The 15,050-nt window shown below is 39.1% G+C and overlaps 1 protein-coding gene across 1 annotated transcript in view; it reads left to right on the plus strand.

Annotated features, from left to right (window-relative positions):
• The window catches only part of LOC113111033 (calcium-dependent secretion activator 1-like), a 94,918-nt gene extending 80,428 nt beyond the window's left edge, over positions 1 to 14,490 (plus strand). Inside the window, 3 exon segments of the mRNA XM_026275406.1 lie at positions 2,225 to 2,332; positions 12,336 to 12,440; positions 13,268 to 14,490. Coding sequence (XP_026131191.1) covers positions 2,225 to 2,332; positions 12,336 to 12,440; positions 13,268 to 13,435 — 381 coding nt within the window. The 3' untranslated portion in view covers positions 13,436 to 14,490.
• Positions 14,491 to 15,050: the final 560 nt, after the last annotated feature.

Genomic DNA, 15,050 nt, shown 5'->3' on the forward strand with positions numbered 1-15,050 from the left:
TTTTGCACACCTTAGGTTTTGACTATTAATCGTCTAAGAAAATGAGAAAGAAAACAGTTTTTTGTCTGCTTGTCAGATGAAATATAATCTGACAGTAGATTTGCTCCTGTACAAAGCAAAACCACCATGAGCGTTAGATTGGCATAAGAATACAGATTTCAGTTTAGAGATGTAAGTGAAATTAGTGTAGAGGTAGTGAAGCAATGTATGAAGCACAGAAGTCATTTTTAAACCATGTAGTTTTCTGATTGACAATGTGACAAAATTGCATGACTAACCGATGTAAAAATCTTTCATTTTCATGTGAAATTCCAGATCGCAACAAATCCTGTTGAAATTACTTACTGAACGTTCTCCATAATAAAAACTAATAAACTGCTGATAGAATTTAAAGGAATTAGATCATTTTCTTCACCCTGCAAGGCCATCCAAGATGTACTGTACTGTACTGTTTTTCAACAGAACAGATATGTAAAATTTAACATTACATCAATTGTTTGTCAATGGATTCTCTGCGGTGAATGGGTGCCATCAGAATGAGAATCCAAACAGCTGATTAAAAAATCACAATAATCCACATGACTCCAGTCCAATAATTACTGTCTTCATTTGCCTGCTGGCAAAGGAAGTGTTTAATTCTCCTCTGAGGCGAGCAGGGGGGCAGAACACCCCAGAAGATTTACTCTGGGTTGATTTTTCACTTGCTGTTTAGTTGAATAGAATCTTATTAATCAAATAACATTGTTCTCCTGCCGGTCTGTTCAGACTTTGACAATGACAGCTCATTTTGCACACCTCAGGTTTTGACTATTAATCGTCTAAGAAAATGAGAAAGGAAACAGTTTTTTGTCTGCTTGTCAGATAAAATACAATCTGACAATAGATTTGCTCCTGTACAAAGCAAAACCACCATGACGTTAGATTGGCATAAGAATACAGATTTCAGTTTAGAGATGTAAGTGAAATTAGTGTAGAGGCATTGAAGCAATGTATGAAGCACAGAAGTCATTTTTAAACCATGTAGTTTTCTGATTGACAATGTTACATAATTGCATGACTACCCGATTAAAATCTTTCATTTTCATGTGAAATTCCAGATTGCAACAATTCCTGTTGAAATTACTTACTGAACGTTCTCCATAATAAAAACTAATAAACTGCTGATAGAATTTTAAAGGAATTAGATCATTTTCTTGCCCTGCAAGGCCATCCAAGATGTACTGTACTGTACTGTTTTTCAACAGAACAGATATGTAAAATTTAACATTACATCAATTGTTTGTCAATGGATTCTTTGCGGTGAATGGGTGCCATCAGAATGAGAATCCAAACAGCTGATTAAAAAAATCACAATAATCCACATGACTCCAGTCCAATAATTACTGTCTTGTGAGGAGTGATTTAAATAACATATTTTCTAGACATTTTAACTTTAAAATGTCACTTCTGGCCAAAATATCAGTTTCATCCAGTGACGAAGTGTATCCCCTGTTGTCCTCTCACAATTCGATTCGCCAGTATAGCCTATATGTTTAGAACTGTTTATGCTTGTAAACAGTGCTTGATATGTACATATATCTCTCCTGATTTTTTTTAAATTTTCTTTTCTTCTTTTTTTTTTTTTAATTGGAGAAAGCAATATTATGGATAGATGGTTCATTGCAAACATGAAGCTTTTCATTATACAAGACATTATGGACTGGAGTTGTGTGGATTACTTGTTTATTATTTATATATATGTTTCCAGCATATGTATCAGCATTTGTGAATCTCATTCTGATGGCACCCATTCACTGCTGAGGATCCATTGGTGAGAAAGTGATATAATGCTACATTTCCCCAAATCTGTTCTGATAAAGAAACAAACTCATCTACATCTTGGAGAACATTATAGGGTAAACTATTTATTTATTTATTTTTTTTAAATGTAAGCATCTTGATTATGGTTGCATCTACATCATTTTGAACTTATCCAAGATTGCAGTGAGTGTTGATTATAAAACATATTTCAGTCAATACTGAAAATTATTAGGTGTAATTAAACCTGTTGTAGTTGAGTCTAGATTGTTCTGAATCTGTCACCAATCAGGCTCCATGATGTTTTGGATGCTGCATATATAGGCCCCTCAAAATGTTTGGGTTTGAGCTGAATTGTATGCTAATATTAAAATTACATTAAGCGGTAAAACATCTTTCTTTCTTTTCTTTCTTCTTTCATCTGCAGAAACCTGGGATGGATGTTGCAGACAGCTATGTGACTTTCGTTCGCCACTCTCAGGATGTCTTGCGGGACAAGGTCAATGAGGAGATGTATATAGAAAGGTTGTTTGATGTAAGTAATGGCAGTCTTCTCCCTCTGTGAAGGGGGTAGGCCCTCCAAAATGTGACATAACAGCTAGCTAGGAGGGATAAGTCACATTTTGAGATCTGCTTCTCTCTCTTTTTTACTTAATTTCTCTATCTTTTACCCTTTGATTCTAACTTTATCTCTTGCACTGCTTTCTCTGGCTTAACCTTTCCTCTCTGGTTTGCAGTGCTGTGTGCATTCCTGAATGTCTGGCTGTAATATTCCCTTTGCTCTGCTCGTTACTCCTAGTGCAATATTCTGGAGGAGGATTATCTTAAGATGTGTTCTCACACAAAGGGGCATGCAGATGTGAGCTTAGGCAGTTCAAGCAACCTACAACACACTGCAATCAAAGAAAACTGAGAATCAACAGATGACTACATAGACGTAGCTATGTTATGAAAGTAATTACAGATCTTTGATTAAAGGTTCTACTTGTTAAGAATAGCGGTTCAAAGAAGAGAACAGTAGAGTAGATCTCGACATAACAAAAAAATAATAATAATTCCCTCTAAGATCTCAACATATACTTTTGTTTAAAAGTTTGGGGTCAATAAGAAAAAGCCAAAAAAGAAACACATTTTATTCAGAAAGAACGGAATAAATGTATCAAATTAGATAGCAAAGACATTTGTAATATCTAGAAATGTTTATAATGTACCTACTTTCAACATTAATAATAAGAAAAAATTTCTTGAGCAGTGAATCAGCATATTAGAATGATTTGTGAAGGACACTGAAGATTAGAGTTAAAAAATCAGCTTTGCATCACAGGAATAAATTACATGTTAAAATTTATTAAAATAGAAAACATGTACTTACATTTTTATTATTATTATTATTATTTTTTTACAATATTTTGATGTAACAAATGCAGGCCTGGTGAGCAATATGAAAAAATCTTACAGACCAAACTTTAGAAATGGTAGTGTTCATATGATGTTTTCTTAAAATCTTGAAGTACATTTTATTTACACATTTTCTTTTTTCACATCTCCGTTTGGAGATTAAAAACAAATATTCCAACTACAATGTCCCTTTTTTCTCATCATCTCCAAGAAAGCAACTTTTGTTATGTCAAGATCATGAAAATGTGTGGAAAAATTTATGCATGTCCTCTTAGGACTTCTATGGAAACCAAACAAATTGGACATGCTAAAACCATCAGAGTGTGATGGATATTGTTTTGTTCATTTTAGCTGGGGCGGGGGGTCTTACAAAGGCAACTGCCCTATTTCCGGAGTAAATCTCCTACTAAGGAGATCCAAATAGAGAGAAGCCCTCCAAACCTTGAGCTTATTGTGATAAAGGCTTAAAGAAAAGGAAAGAAAGAGGAGTTGAATAAGTAACACTGAAGGGGAGGGCACACAATGGAGAACAAGTCTTAAGAGATGGCCAGGGCCATCATGTTGGTTATAATCCTTTTGTGCTGTCTGTAGACCAGTTTGTTAAGTGTGTGTTGTTGGAGAGGTGTGTTTGCATTGTGTGGCTAAAGACTTGTGTTTATATTCAGAAAGAAAGCCAGAACGGGAGTGCCAGTCTGGGATCAGATTTCCTGTCCGTTTCCTTGACGTTGCTCCTTGCGAACTCAGGACAAACTGATCTGAAAACAGCACTCCCGCTCTGAAAAGCTTTATGAATATGGCTCCTCGTATCATATGTGTACAATTCAAGTAAGAATCCTGATCATGGTCTGTCGCTGACTTTCACTGACCCAGGATCAGTAGTCTTACTATGAGATGCTTGAAACATATGAGCTCTGGTTTTTCGAGTGAATCTGCTGCTGTATGCTACTGTAGCTTGTCCTGGTTTTACTTGACTTCTTTCTCCCCTCCTGGAGGGTGTCTGAAAAGATCCTGTGTTCATTTCTTTATTCATTCGCTTGGAATGATATGGTGTTGCTTCTTTTCCATCTGCATTGTGCATTAGCGTTCATTTCCTTGAATGCAAACAAGGAAAAGATGCCATCTGCCTTGTCTTTCCTACCCTCTCATTCCATTTCTCCATTTTCCTTTCTTGTTTTTCCACCTCTTTTCTTGCTCTCTCTCTCTCTCTCTCTCTCTCTGCGCCTGAACCAAAATGAAACTTATCCTTCCTGTCAAGTTGTTTTTGTCACATTATGCCAAGTGGCGTTATTCAGAGTCAAATAATCTTCCTTTGTACATCTACTAGCATGGCCCATGTCCCCAGAGACTCAGCTCCTACATGCACTTACACACATCCATCCACACAGCCAGCCAACCAGCCCACACTCCCCCACCTCCCACCCCACCGCCGTTAACCCCAGATGGGCACGCATGGCACACATCTCCCCTCTCTCCCGCTCAAGTGATCGGGCCTCCATAGTTAGTTGAGAAAGACAACATGTGTGCATGCATACACACATGCACGCTCACTCCATCTCACACACGCTAACACGCACACTCTGGTCCTCACTGTTATGCTAAACAGCCATTGAAATAGCACCGCTCTTTATCGGGGGCTCCAGGCAACCTGCTCAAATGTTTTCTTGTTACTTTGTCATTTCACTTGTTAAAGATGTCATAACATCCTCCACAATGAGCCATAACACCACATGCTGTTGTTTTAAACCTGCTACACTTACCCTATTTAAAAATGACATTCAGTTCGTTATAAAAAAAGACATATAGAGGAGATTATAGTATCGATGGCACTAATTAAATGGGTTTAAAAGAACAGCAGCCCCCTCCTTCCTCTCCTTTCACGTATGTGTGTAAGTTCTTTTTTATTCTATCCATTTTTGCTGATTTGGAAAAATAGATTTGATACCAGGAAATTTACAACACATTTATACATAAAAATATGTAAAAAATGAAGGAATAGATTCTGCAGGGGTCACTATAAAATTTAATACATGTCTGTTCATCTTTTCAGGTTTATTCAGACTTGGCAGTGAGATTGAAAAAAAAAATAGTTTCTCCCAACTTTTACAAACATGTTAATGATTAATAATGAAAAAGCCACATAATTTATTTTGGACGGCGTTGCAATCACTACAAGGGCTGTTTTCTTCGTCATTCATGTTGTATTGTGTGATTTCCCTTTTTGGTTTTGAATCAGCCAAAATGTTGCTTTCACTTGTTATTTTGACTCCAATAGTCAGGATATTCTTGATGGCTTCCTCCCCTTTTACACTTTTTCATTTTTTTTGATTGTTTTAAATAATCCGCTTTGAAATGATCTGTTTGGTGGGTCTAGTATAATTGCTTAGTTGTTCTTGGCTGGTTTTCATATTGAAGTTTATGTGGCCCACGCTAAGCTTGGGTTAATTGGGGTCAAGGATGCTGATTTCTCACAGACAGAGATGGCACATTGGCTGGAATAAGAAGATTATACTTGCTGTTTGACTAATTCAAAATATGGCTGTGCTCTGCTTTCATAACAGCGTTTCATAATGCAGAGAAAAGCGACCATATGGGATTGGGTATGGAAAATGAAAACAACCAAAAAACTGATGAAATTGTAGTCCAGTGATATGCATAAAAGGATGATGTGTAAAATAATACTAGTAATTATTTGGAATTTTCAAATTGATGATTTTGCTAATAATTTGCTAATAAATTATGATATATATATATGTATATGTATATGTATATTTAAATCATAATTTAATTAATTGATCTAGCAAATCTCTTACCATTTCTTAATTTGACAAAATTTTATATAAAAAAAATTAAATACATAAAAATATTTCTTAAGTTCATTTTACTTCCAAGCAGCTTGTTGTGACAAATGACTGTTGTAATATTCGTTAGTTCTGGGAAGATGCTGATTTTTAATAAGGCCAGATACCAGATACAAGATGCCTAAGAGCCGAATCATTTGCCAGTGGATGGATAAAGTTTGTTAAGTTCATGAAAGAGGACCAGAGAGAGGGATAGGAAGGGAGAGGGAGGGATGAGGGCGGGGGGAGAGAAAATTAATTTATTTCACTCCGCCAGCCTGCTAGTTCTTGAAAGAACAGCTGAGGAGAGTAGGATTAAGGCAGCTGTGCTTAACGTGAGGGCTCATCTGTCAGATTGGGGCGGAGCGCATAGATCATTGATTAAAAAAAGCCATCTCCAAATCCAGTGCTTCACTGATACCTCTGTCCTCCCCCGGCTCTTCAGTGTGTGTATGTGTGTACGTATGCGTGCGTGTATGAGTGCCAGCAGAGACTCGGATACACGGCAGATTACACACGTCAATTATACACTTAATCTGCTTCTGAAAGAGATTGCGGCCTATCCTCATTGATTGATTTGAAGTATTCCCGTTGACCTTGGCAGTTATCAGATCGTCGAGATTGCACTTTATGGTGACGGTTAATACGGTTTAATCATTCTGCTGCTGGATACTGCAAGGGAGACATGAAGGGTTAGAGATACTGGAAAACAAGGCGGGTTTAGACTGAGCTTCTGCTTCTGTTGCATTTCACAGACCTGTAATACCACTTCACTGTCTGGGACACTTAACCACTTTGCAGGTCAAGCTGACCCAAGTGAACAGTTTAATCAACTTTAGCTAGCACACAAACTTAATGCTGTGCATTCTGTGGTCCAAGAAAAACAGAAAGAAAAACTGAAACAATGAAACAAGGTTGTAATCATAAAATGTATTTCTAATTTCGTTTTTTTTTACATTTGTGTATTTTTAATTGAATTTCATTTTGTTTTGTGTTTTGTATTTTTTCTTTTGCGTTGCATTTTGTTGTTTTACAAAATAACACTTTGATCCACAAACACGCAGAAAACATGTTTTGAAAAGAAAAAGCACATTTTCTTAAACATTTTTATCGAGTTTAACCCCATCACAACAATTTTGTTAGGCAAATGGTTTGTTTATTCTTGACTGTGATATCCCGAAAAACAACAACCAAAAATGTGTTGCCTCTGATTACGTTTAGAAAATCATGCGATATGGGGAGCCGGATGTGTGCTTATTGTTTTTTTTCTCCCCAGTTAATCCGTTTATTTTAGAGGTAAACCAATTCAAAACGGAGCTTTAGATGAATAATCTGAACACTAGTAGGTCAGTATGGGGAAAAAAGACTAAAAGGGACCCAACAGGTCCTTTCACAGATACTGTTCAAAACATGTTAAAGGGGTTTGGCTCTTTCAGAATGCAGGGCAGATGTTAGCGGTTCAGGTTTCTGATAATTACAGAGCCCGAAATGCTTTCTTGTCGCTTACTGTGAACCGAGGCTAATCTGAATAAACCGGCAGCAACAACACTATCGGCTAGAGATTTTAGCAAAGTAAACGCACAGCAGAAGAAGTGTATTTGAGCGCCGTGGCTCTCAACTGGCTCTATTAGCTGTCTATTGGCTCTCTCTCCATCACTTGCTCTCCCCATGACATATAAGTGAGGTATGGTGGCATTTGTTTGATTAACTTGTTTGACAAAAGTGACATCTGCTAGCGGGTTCATGTATACGAGAGGCTCAGCGCGGGTCCGCCTTTGTACATCTGTCAGCACAGAGGCAGGGGAAAAGGGTGAAAAGAAACAAATTGGTCCCAAAAAGCAGCCCATTCACCTTCTGCGCTCCCCCTCCCAGCCCTTAGCCATTCAGGTGCACCGCGGGGCTCTCAAGTGCTCGCTGGTTTATTCCATTTCGTTCCCCCCATTGAGGCCGAACCCCACAAGTGTTATGCTCCTCATTCCTGCTCGGCTCAATCCTCCCCTAAGCGTTCCTTTGTGAGCAGAATGGCTCACTTTGCCCTGGGACCAAACTCTCTCTCTCTCTCTCCCGTTCCTTTTTTATTCTTCACCCCTTTTTCTTCATTGTGTGTTTACTCAATGACACGATCACAGGCTGTAATTCCAGCCATTTAGTTCATTTCTACCAGCTCCTTCTTTTCTAAAGAAAGGCCCTGTTTGGACACTGTCACGCACAACACTGGTTTCAGTAGCTGAAATACAGTCCCTGCCAATTATACTTTTTGATCGGCTTGATCGTTCCAAGAAATTGCTCCAGACCCCGTTCTGTTCAGTAGGTTATTCCTTCATTTGCGCACAAAAACGGCATTAGAGACACTTAAAGTGTAGCAGAGCTTGCTCAGAAACAGTAAGGGCTTGTTCCACTTAAGGATCCGGTGAGGCGTGTAAATCCTAAGCAGGGTTCTCTTTGTATCCACAACACAATCGCGAGCAGTTTGAAGCCCTTTCGCTTGCTGAGTCGGAAATTTTATTTTCAATCCCACCATTCAGAAGCAACTATTTCTAGAGAGAGAGCGCGAGAGAAAGAGAGAACACATTAATGCAGCAGCGTGTTGGAGACTGCGTTTGGGGTCGTGTATTTCCTACACAACTATTTTTCCGCAAGGTCGCGGGGTCCCGCGGCGGAGAGATAGCGAGCGCCGGGAGGTGTGGGGTCACCGGTGTGAGTTACCATGGTAATTGAGTTCAGTCATCAATGGACCTCCTCTCAGGAGGGATGAGGCGTACAATAACGGCCGGTGGCGACCGTGAACAGCAAGCAGGTAGGATTACCCCAAGCTTTTGTCCTAAGTGCATAATGTCTTGTAGTCAGATTTAAAGACTCCTCGGCCCCCGGGGCCTCCCTTTCTGGCCCGGCAAGGGGCCCGATTCCACTCGCTGACCAGCAAGGAAGGACAAGTGCCCAACGACCCGCTGGCCTGAGAGACATGGCTCTATTTAATGCAGACAAAGACGCAAAAGTACCAGGAGAAAGGTGGACGTTCGATTTTCGTGTTTTTTGTTTGGGGTATTTTCTCGATTTTTGATTTGCGAGGATCGCAAAGAGGACAGGAAGCACGGGAGGGCACCGCTCTCCTGTTTTCATCTCCACCGGCCTGTCGCTTTGCATTAACATCAGCGCTAACAACCATCATTATTTCCATCCCTACTGCTAATGTGCAGACACAGCTGGTCCCAGCAGGATCGCTTCTCAAACAGCCTAGGCCTCCGAGAGCAGGCCGAGTGGCACACACACACATTTACAGAACCACTACCACCAGCAAGGGCAGAAAAGAGGCAGAGTCACAGGTTGCTTGTTAATCCCCCCATTACCCCCCACCGAGCCTCGCCCCCCTCCTCGGCATTCCTGCTTTTGTAAGAGTGTGTTTTTTCTAATCCGAGCTCGGCCCTTACAGCTCTTTCTTCCTTCTGGTCCTCCTCACATAGGAGCCGCTAGCCTTCAGGTGTTTCAGGAGTCAATAAAAGTGAGTTGTGAACGCGCATGCGTGTGTGTGTGTGTGTCTGTGACGGGGTGGATGGATGTGCAACCTTACACTGAATTCTCTTTGTTGCCCCTGCTAGGCGCTATGGCTTCCTGTAACATGTCAAAGATGAGAGTGTGAACGCAAGCTTAGGAGCACGGCTTGTGCATGGCGTGTGTGGCAGGGGGAGAGGTCGCTCAGCCTTTCAGCACTCCCCACTAGAGGTGTGGGGGACCTGCAGATGTTCATGTGTTTGTATCGGTAACCATAGCGTACATGTCCAACACACACGCGTGTGTACACGCAGCCCTCATGCTTTCCAATATCAGATGGAACTCGTTAGATGATCACAGATTCTTTCATATGCATTCAGAGTCATGATACTCCTGTTTGGGCTAGCAACTATTGCCAGCTTCCCGCTGCTCCAATATCCAAAAAGTGCCACACTACATAATACGCTCTTGTAGAGTCTTCTGTTCTCTGCTGACAGCAGAACATGTCCCACTGCCAGCACTGTTCATTTCACAACCCAGACCAAGAGGATACGGTCTTACTGGACGAGTCTCCCATTAGTTAAAGAATTGATTTAGCAGAGCATACTGTATGAATACATGTCTTTCTTGCCTTAAGCGTCATTTTATTATGATTCGGCATCTGATTTGGCACCCACAGCAGGGACTATAAAGTGGAACTGCAACATTATTATTGTAGCAATTAAAATTTTTAATGGGTCTTATGACATTGCTAAAAAAGAACATTAATTTGTGTATTTGGTGTAATGAAATGTTATTTATGCGGTTTAAGTTAAAAAAAAAAAACTCATTATTATCCACATAATGTACATTAATATTGCTTCACTATGTCCTGTCTTTCTGAAACAGATTGTAAAGAATATATCTTTGGATTTGAGACTTTAGTCTTTGCAACTTTACAGATGTCCTTTATGCACCAAGAGCTTGTAACACTCCAAAGAGAAAGGAAAATTTTTAATCACATCACATGACCCATTTAAATATTGTTTTTTCTCATTAAGTGAATTGATGGTTTCCTAGTAATGAGTTTAAAGAAACTGTTCATCCAAAATTTAAATGATCATCATTTACGTGTACATTGTCATCATTTACAAGTAATTCCAAACATTCTTTATTCTGTGGAACAAAACATTCATTAAAATATTCAAAACATCATATTTTGTGCTCCACAGAAGAAAGTCAATCATACATGTTTAGATTGACACAATTTCAGTAAATGGTGACAGTATTTTTATTTGTGGCTGAGTCATTCCTTTTAAATTATATAAGACAGAGATGGTCACACTAGAATAGGAGCAAATGTAGAAGAAACAGAGTGAGCATGAGAGAAAGACTGAGTGTGAGAGAGAGCAGTTGCTCCAGGTCTGGCCTCCCTGTGGGGGTCCATCGCGGCCCGCCTGCCCAATCTTTCACAGGCACAGAGCACCAGCCCTCACAGAGCAACACCAAGTTCTGATTCACTGTAGGGACAAGCCACTAAGCTCGGCCACTTTAACAAAATCCTAAAACACCCCTTTGATTATTCGGCCACAGCTTCATTGCGTGTTAAACTGGTGGAACCACTGGAACAATTGGCTTAGCAAATTCTGTTATGTTTACTACTCAATTTCTTTTGACAAGGTGAAAGTTTCCTTTTTTTTTTTTTTGATCATCACCAACAGAACTGTAATGCCGTAATGTGGGAGCAAAGTGGATTTTGCATCCAAGATCTATAAAAAGTAAACTGTCAAATGTGCTGCAGTTACCCAAGACATATCTCCTGTGTCTCCGGCTCGATTTGCTCAGCTCCTAAACCGTTGAGACTCAGTCAGCTCAGATTACCATCAGAACAGCTCGATCATAACTAATCAATTAGACTTCAAACAAGATCTTTCCCCACGGTCCAACATCTGTAGCCCAAAAGCCAAGTGCACTGGTTATTTAGGAGGTACTTTGAGTTCAGTGAGTTTCACTGAGTAGAAATAGAGAACAACACTCTGAGGACTAGAGAGAGGAAGTCTCGTAAAAAATAAGACCCTGAGCCACGGGTACATTAGTGAGCTCATTGTGACTGCGGTAAAGCAACATGTCCGCTGGGAATGATGGATGTTCCTCCCTCAATGTGACAGAAAGTGCCACCGTCTGAAGCGCAGGCTGAGGGCAGGATTGTGGCTGGCTTAACATGGGCAACATCTCTCCATGATCAGTGTCCAAAAGCAGCACAGGAGACAGCTGATGGGATCTGAACTGTCAATTAGCAGTTCCTGGGTGGAGCTTTTGGGTGAGGATCATGACTGTGACAGAAGGACTTACTCCAAGGCAAGAGCTTGCTGGGACCTATTTTATGAACAGCACTCCTTGTAATGTCACCAGTTTGCTCGCAGTGCCTGTTCTGCCATATTCATTTTCCTCCCTCTACAAGTGAAACTAGTTTACTTGATGCCAAATTCAGTAGAAGAAAACTCCTAACCAGTCAAAAGTCAATAATTAAGATTTTATTTAAGAATAAACCGTAAAAAAAAACGTTTCTAGAGCCCAAAATCTTAATCATACCAAACTTTTGACTGGTAGTTTATTTGTTGTCTATCTTTGTCATTGCTGATTTAAAGTTGTGCTAGATCAGATTGGGGGGTATTGTTGGATCTTGTACTAAAAGGATTTTCATTCACATTATCTGCTCTCTTGATACATATCTGACACTTGTGCTTTTGTAGATGTGTTCTCCTTTGTGTTTGTGTGTGGCAGCATTTATATGTGTGTCTGTCTTTGCTGGAGAACAATGTATTTGTGTTTCAGCAATGGTACACCAGCACTATGAATCTCCTGGGCACCTGGCTGACAGACCGTATGGACCTGCAGTTGCATGTGTATCAGCTGAAAATCCTCATCAGAATTGTAAAGGTAAAAACAACAGCATTATTGACCACTAAAGTGTTGGTAGTTGTGCATCTGAATTAACTGCAGAACAGTTGTAGGTCCTGAACTTCCCAAGTATGTGCAGGAAGTAATTGTAGCACCGTACTTGTAAACACATGCTATAAAAATATGCACATGCCATCCAATCAGATTCAGATTGCAGAGATGGATCAGCCAAGTGAAGGCGGTCTTCCTCTGCAGCCTCCGCTTGTGCTTGATTTTTACATCAACAGGATTTCATAGTATGACATTACACATTTATTTCTGTGCCCTCATATGGTGTGTGTGTCTCTCTCTCTGTGTGTGTGTGGGTATATCTCACAGATGCTGGTTTTCTTTTTAGATCTATATCAGATTTTTTCCCTTCATTGCCCCCAGCATTGATTAGGTTTAGTACTGGATAAAGAAGGCCTCATTGTCATGTTTTCCTCATCTAAAATTTCCAACAAAACCAAAATAACAACTAGATGCAACTTTCCACAAATAGAGTACAATATCTGTTACCAAAAAAATTTGTGACATGAATGTGCATGGTTTTTATTTTTAGGAATAAAAATTAAATACAAATATTGATACGATTAAAAAAAACCTATAGGCTACAGGGTTGCAGATTTATTTTTCACTTACTATGACTAGCTTAGGGTCAGAACTACTTTATTCAACATTGATAAGACATGTACTTTGAGCAGCACAACAGCATATAAGAATGATTTATGAAAAGAAAAAATTCTTCAGTGATTATATAACTAAACACGCATGCTAGATGCCCAATACCTATTCCTAAAATGCTCTTTTTTTTTTTTTTTTTGCAGAAAAAGTATCGTGATTTCCGACTGCAAGGTGTGTTGGACTCCACTCTGAACAGCAAGATGTATGAGACAGTGAGAAACAGGTTGATTCTAGAAGAGGCTACAGCGTCCGTAAGAGAGGGAGGGATGCAAGGCATATCCATGAAGGACAGCGATGAGGAAGATGACTAGATCCTGCTGCATGGAGACAATTAGGTGTGAACAATTTGGTCAGACACGTTTATTGTGGACTAAAATGATGCATGTACACCACTGTCCATCGCTCGTACATGTCTGGATGTTAACGTCATGTTCTATGACAAATAAGGGACTAAATAAAAAAAAATTAAATGAAAAAAATACAAATCTCAATTCAGATGACAAAAACAAAAACAGATATTACTCAAACTTAAAATTAATTGACACTGTTTGATGTTTTTTGGGGTGGGGGGGTGGGGGCAAGTGAAATGTCTGAAATTCATTTCTAAATGTTTCTAAGCAATATGGCGTACCATTTGTAAAAGATGTTGTGTGAGATGGTAAGGAATAATGCTCGTCGTGTCCCTGTTCAATGCAAATCCGTATGGCGCTGCTTCAATGTATTGTAAATACATTAATGGTATACATAACTGTGCATAGACCTTGTTTCTTTTGGAGTGTAGGCCAACTGACATGATTGTATTAACTTGTTCAGATGTTTATATATTCAGCTGACTTCAACAACATGTCAAAAATCCACAATGTGTTTTACACCCAAAATGTTTTGAGACCCCCCTTTTTTTACGAGTTAGTTAAGGTGATATGTTTGTAGCTGTATTTTAGAGACGCAATATAATCCCATTGCTTATTTGTGATATACTTGAACTGACGTCAATACTTTTTTATGTTTTTAAGCCATGCATAATTAAAAAAGAAAATCTAAAATATATTTATTCTGTATTTTGGGAGTGGGATCACGAGGAGTATTGTTTGTATCCTTTTTGTTTCTTTGCAACAAAGCATTTCTGATCCTTCTGTTCGGATAGCCTCTAAACACTTGCAGGTTTTTATCATTGCCACTGTTGTTTTGTGTATATAGTGCTTTATATTCCCCTCTGTGCAGTAGCTGCATGTCCCAATTGTTAGAAATCTTATCCGAAAGCTTTTGAATTTGTGGAAAGTAACCGGTGGATTCATCTTGCGTCGGCCTTATGTACACCCACAGTTGGAATGCAAGAATCTAATCTGGAAAATAAAACAATTCAAACTCAAAACTTTTTTGCTCTTAAATGAGTAACAGTAAGGGTCACAATGTTTTATTGGTTATAAATAAGGTTACACCCACTAAAAAAGCAAAACCTGCATACAGCACAGGCTTTATTCGGTACTTGCAGTAAAGCACACAATATTTCAACCATGACTTAACCTCTCCCCAGACCCACCCACCAAAAAAAAAAAAAAAAAAAATCTGAGATTAACATTTTGGGATTAAGTCATAGTTCATCTTCAGTGCCTACAGTATATTGCAGGACAGAAGGAGATTGACTGACCAAAGATGACACAGACCAGTCCCAAGGCAGATCTTCTCAACCAGATTAACATTTTTCATGTAAGATTTTCAAAACAAATCAGTCTGGTCTTCAAGACAGTAAGTATGAATTCAAGGGATTAGATATTATTACCGTGGCATATTAAATGAAGATGGGATATCTTAATTAGAACATAGACTGCTTGAAAACAAGTCCTCAAAGATGATGAAAAACAATGATCCCTGTTTAGGAGAAAAACGCATTTTGATGCCAAACAAGAATTACAACACAAAGTGAAA

The sequence above is a fragment of the Carassius auratus genome, chromosome 11, assembly GCF_003368295.1.
Source record: "Carassius auratus strain Wakin chromosome 11, ASM336829v1, whole genome shotgun sequence".
Classification (NCBI taxonomy): Eukaryota; Metazoa; Chordata; class Actinopteri; order Cypriniformes; family Cyprinidae; genus Carassius; species Carassius auratus.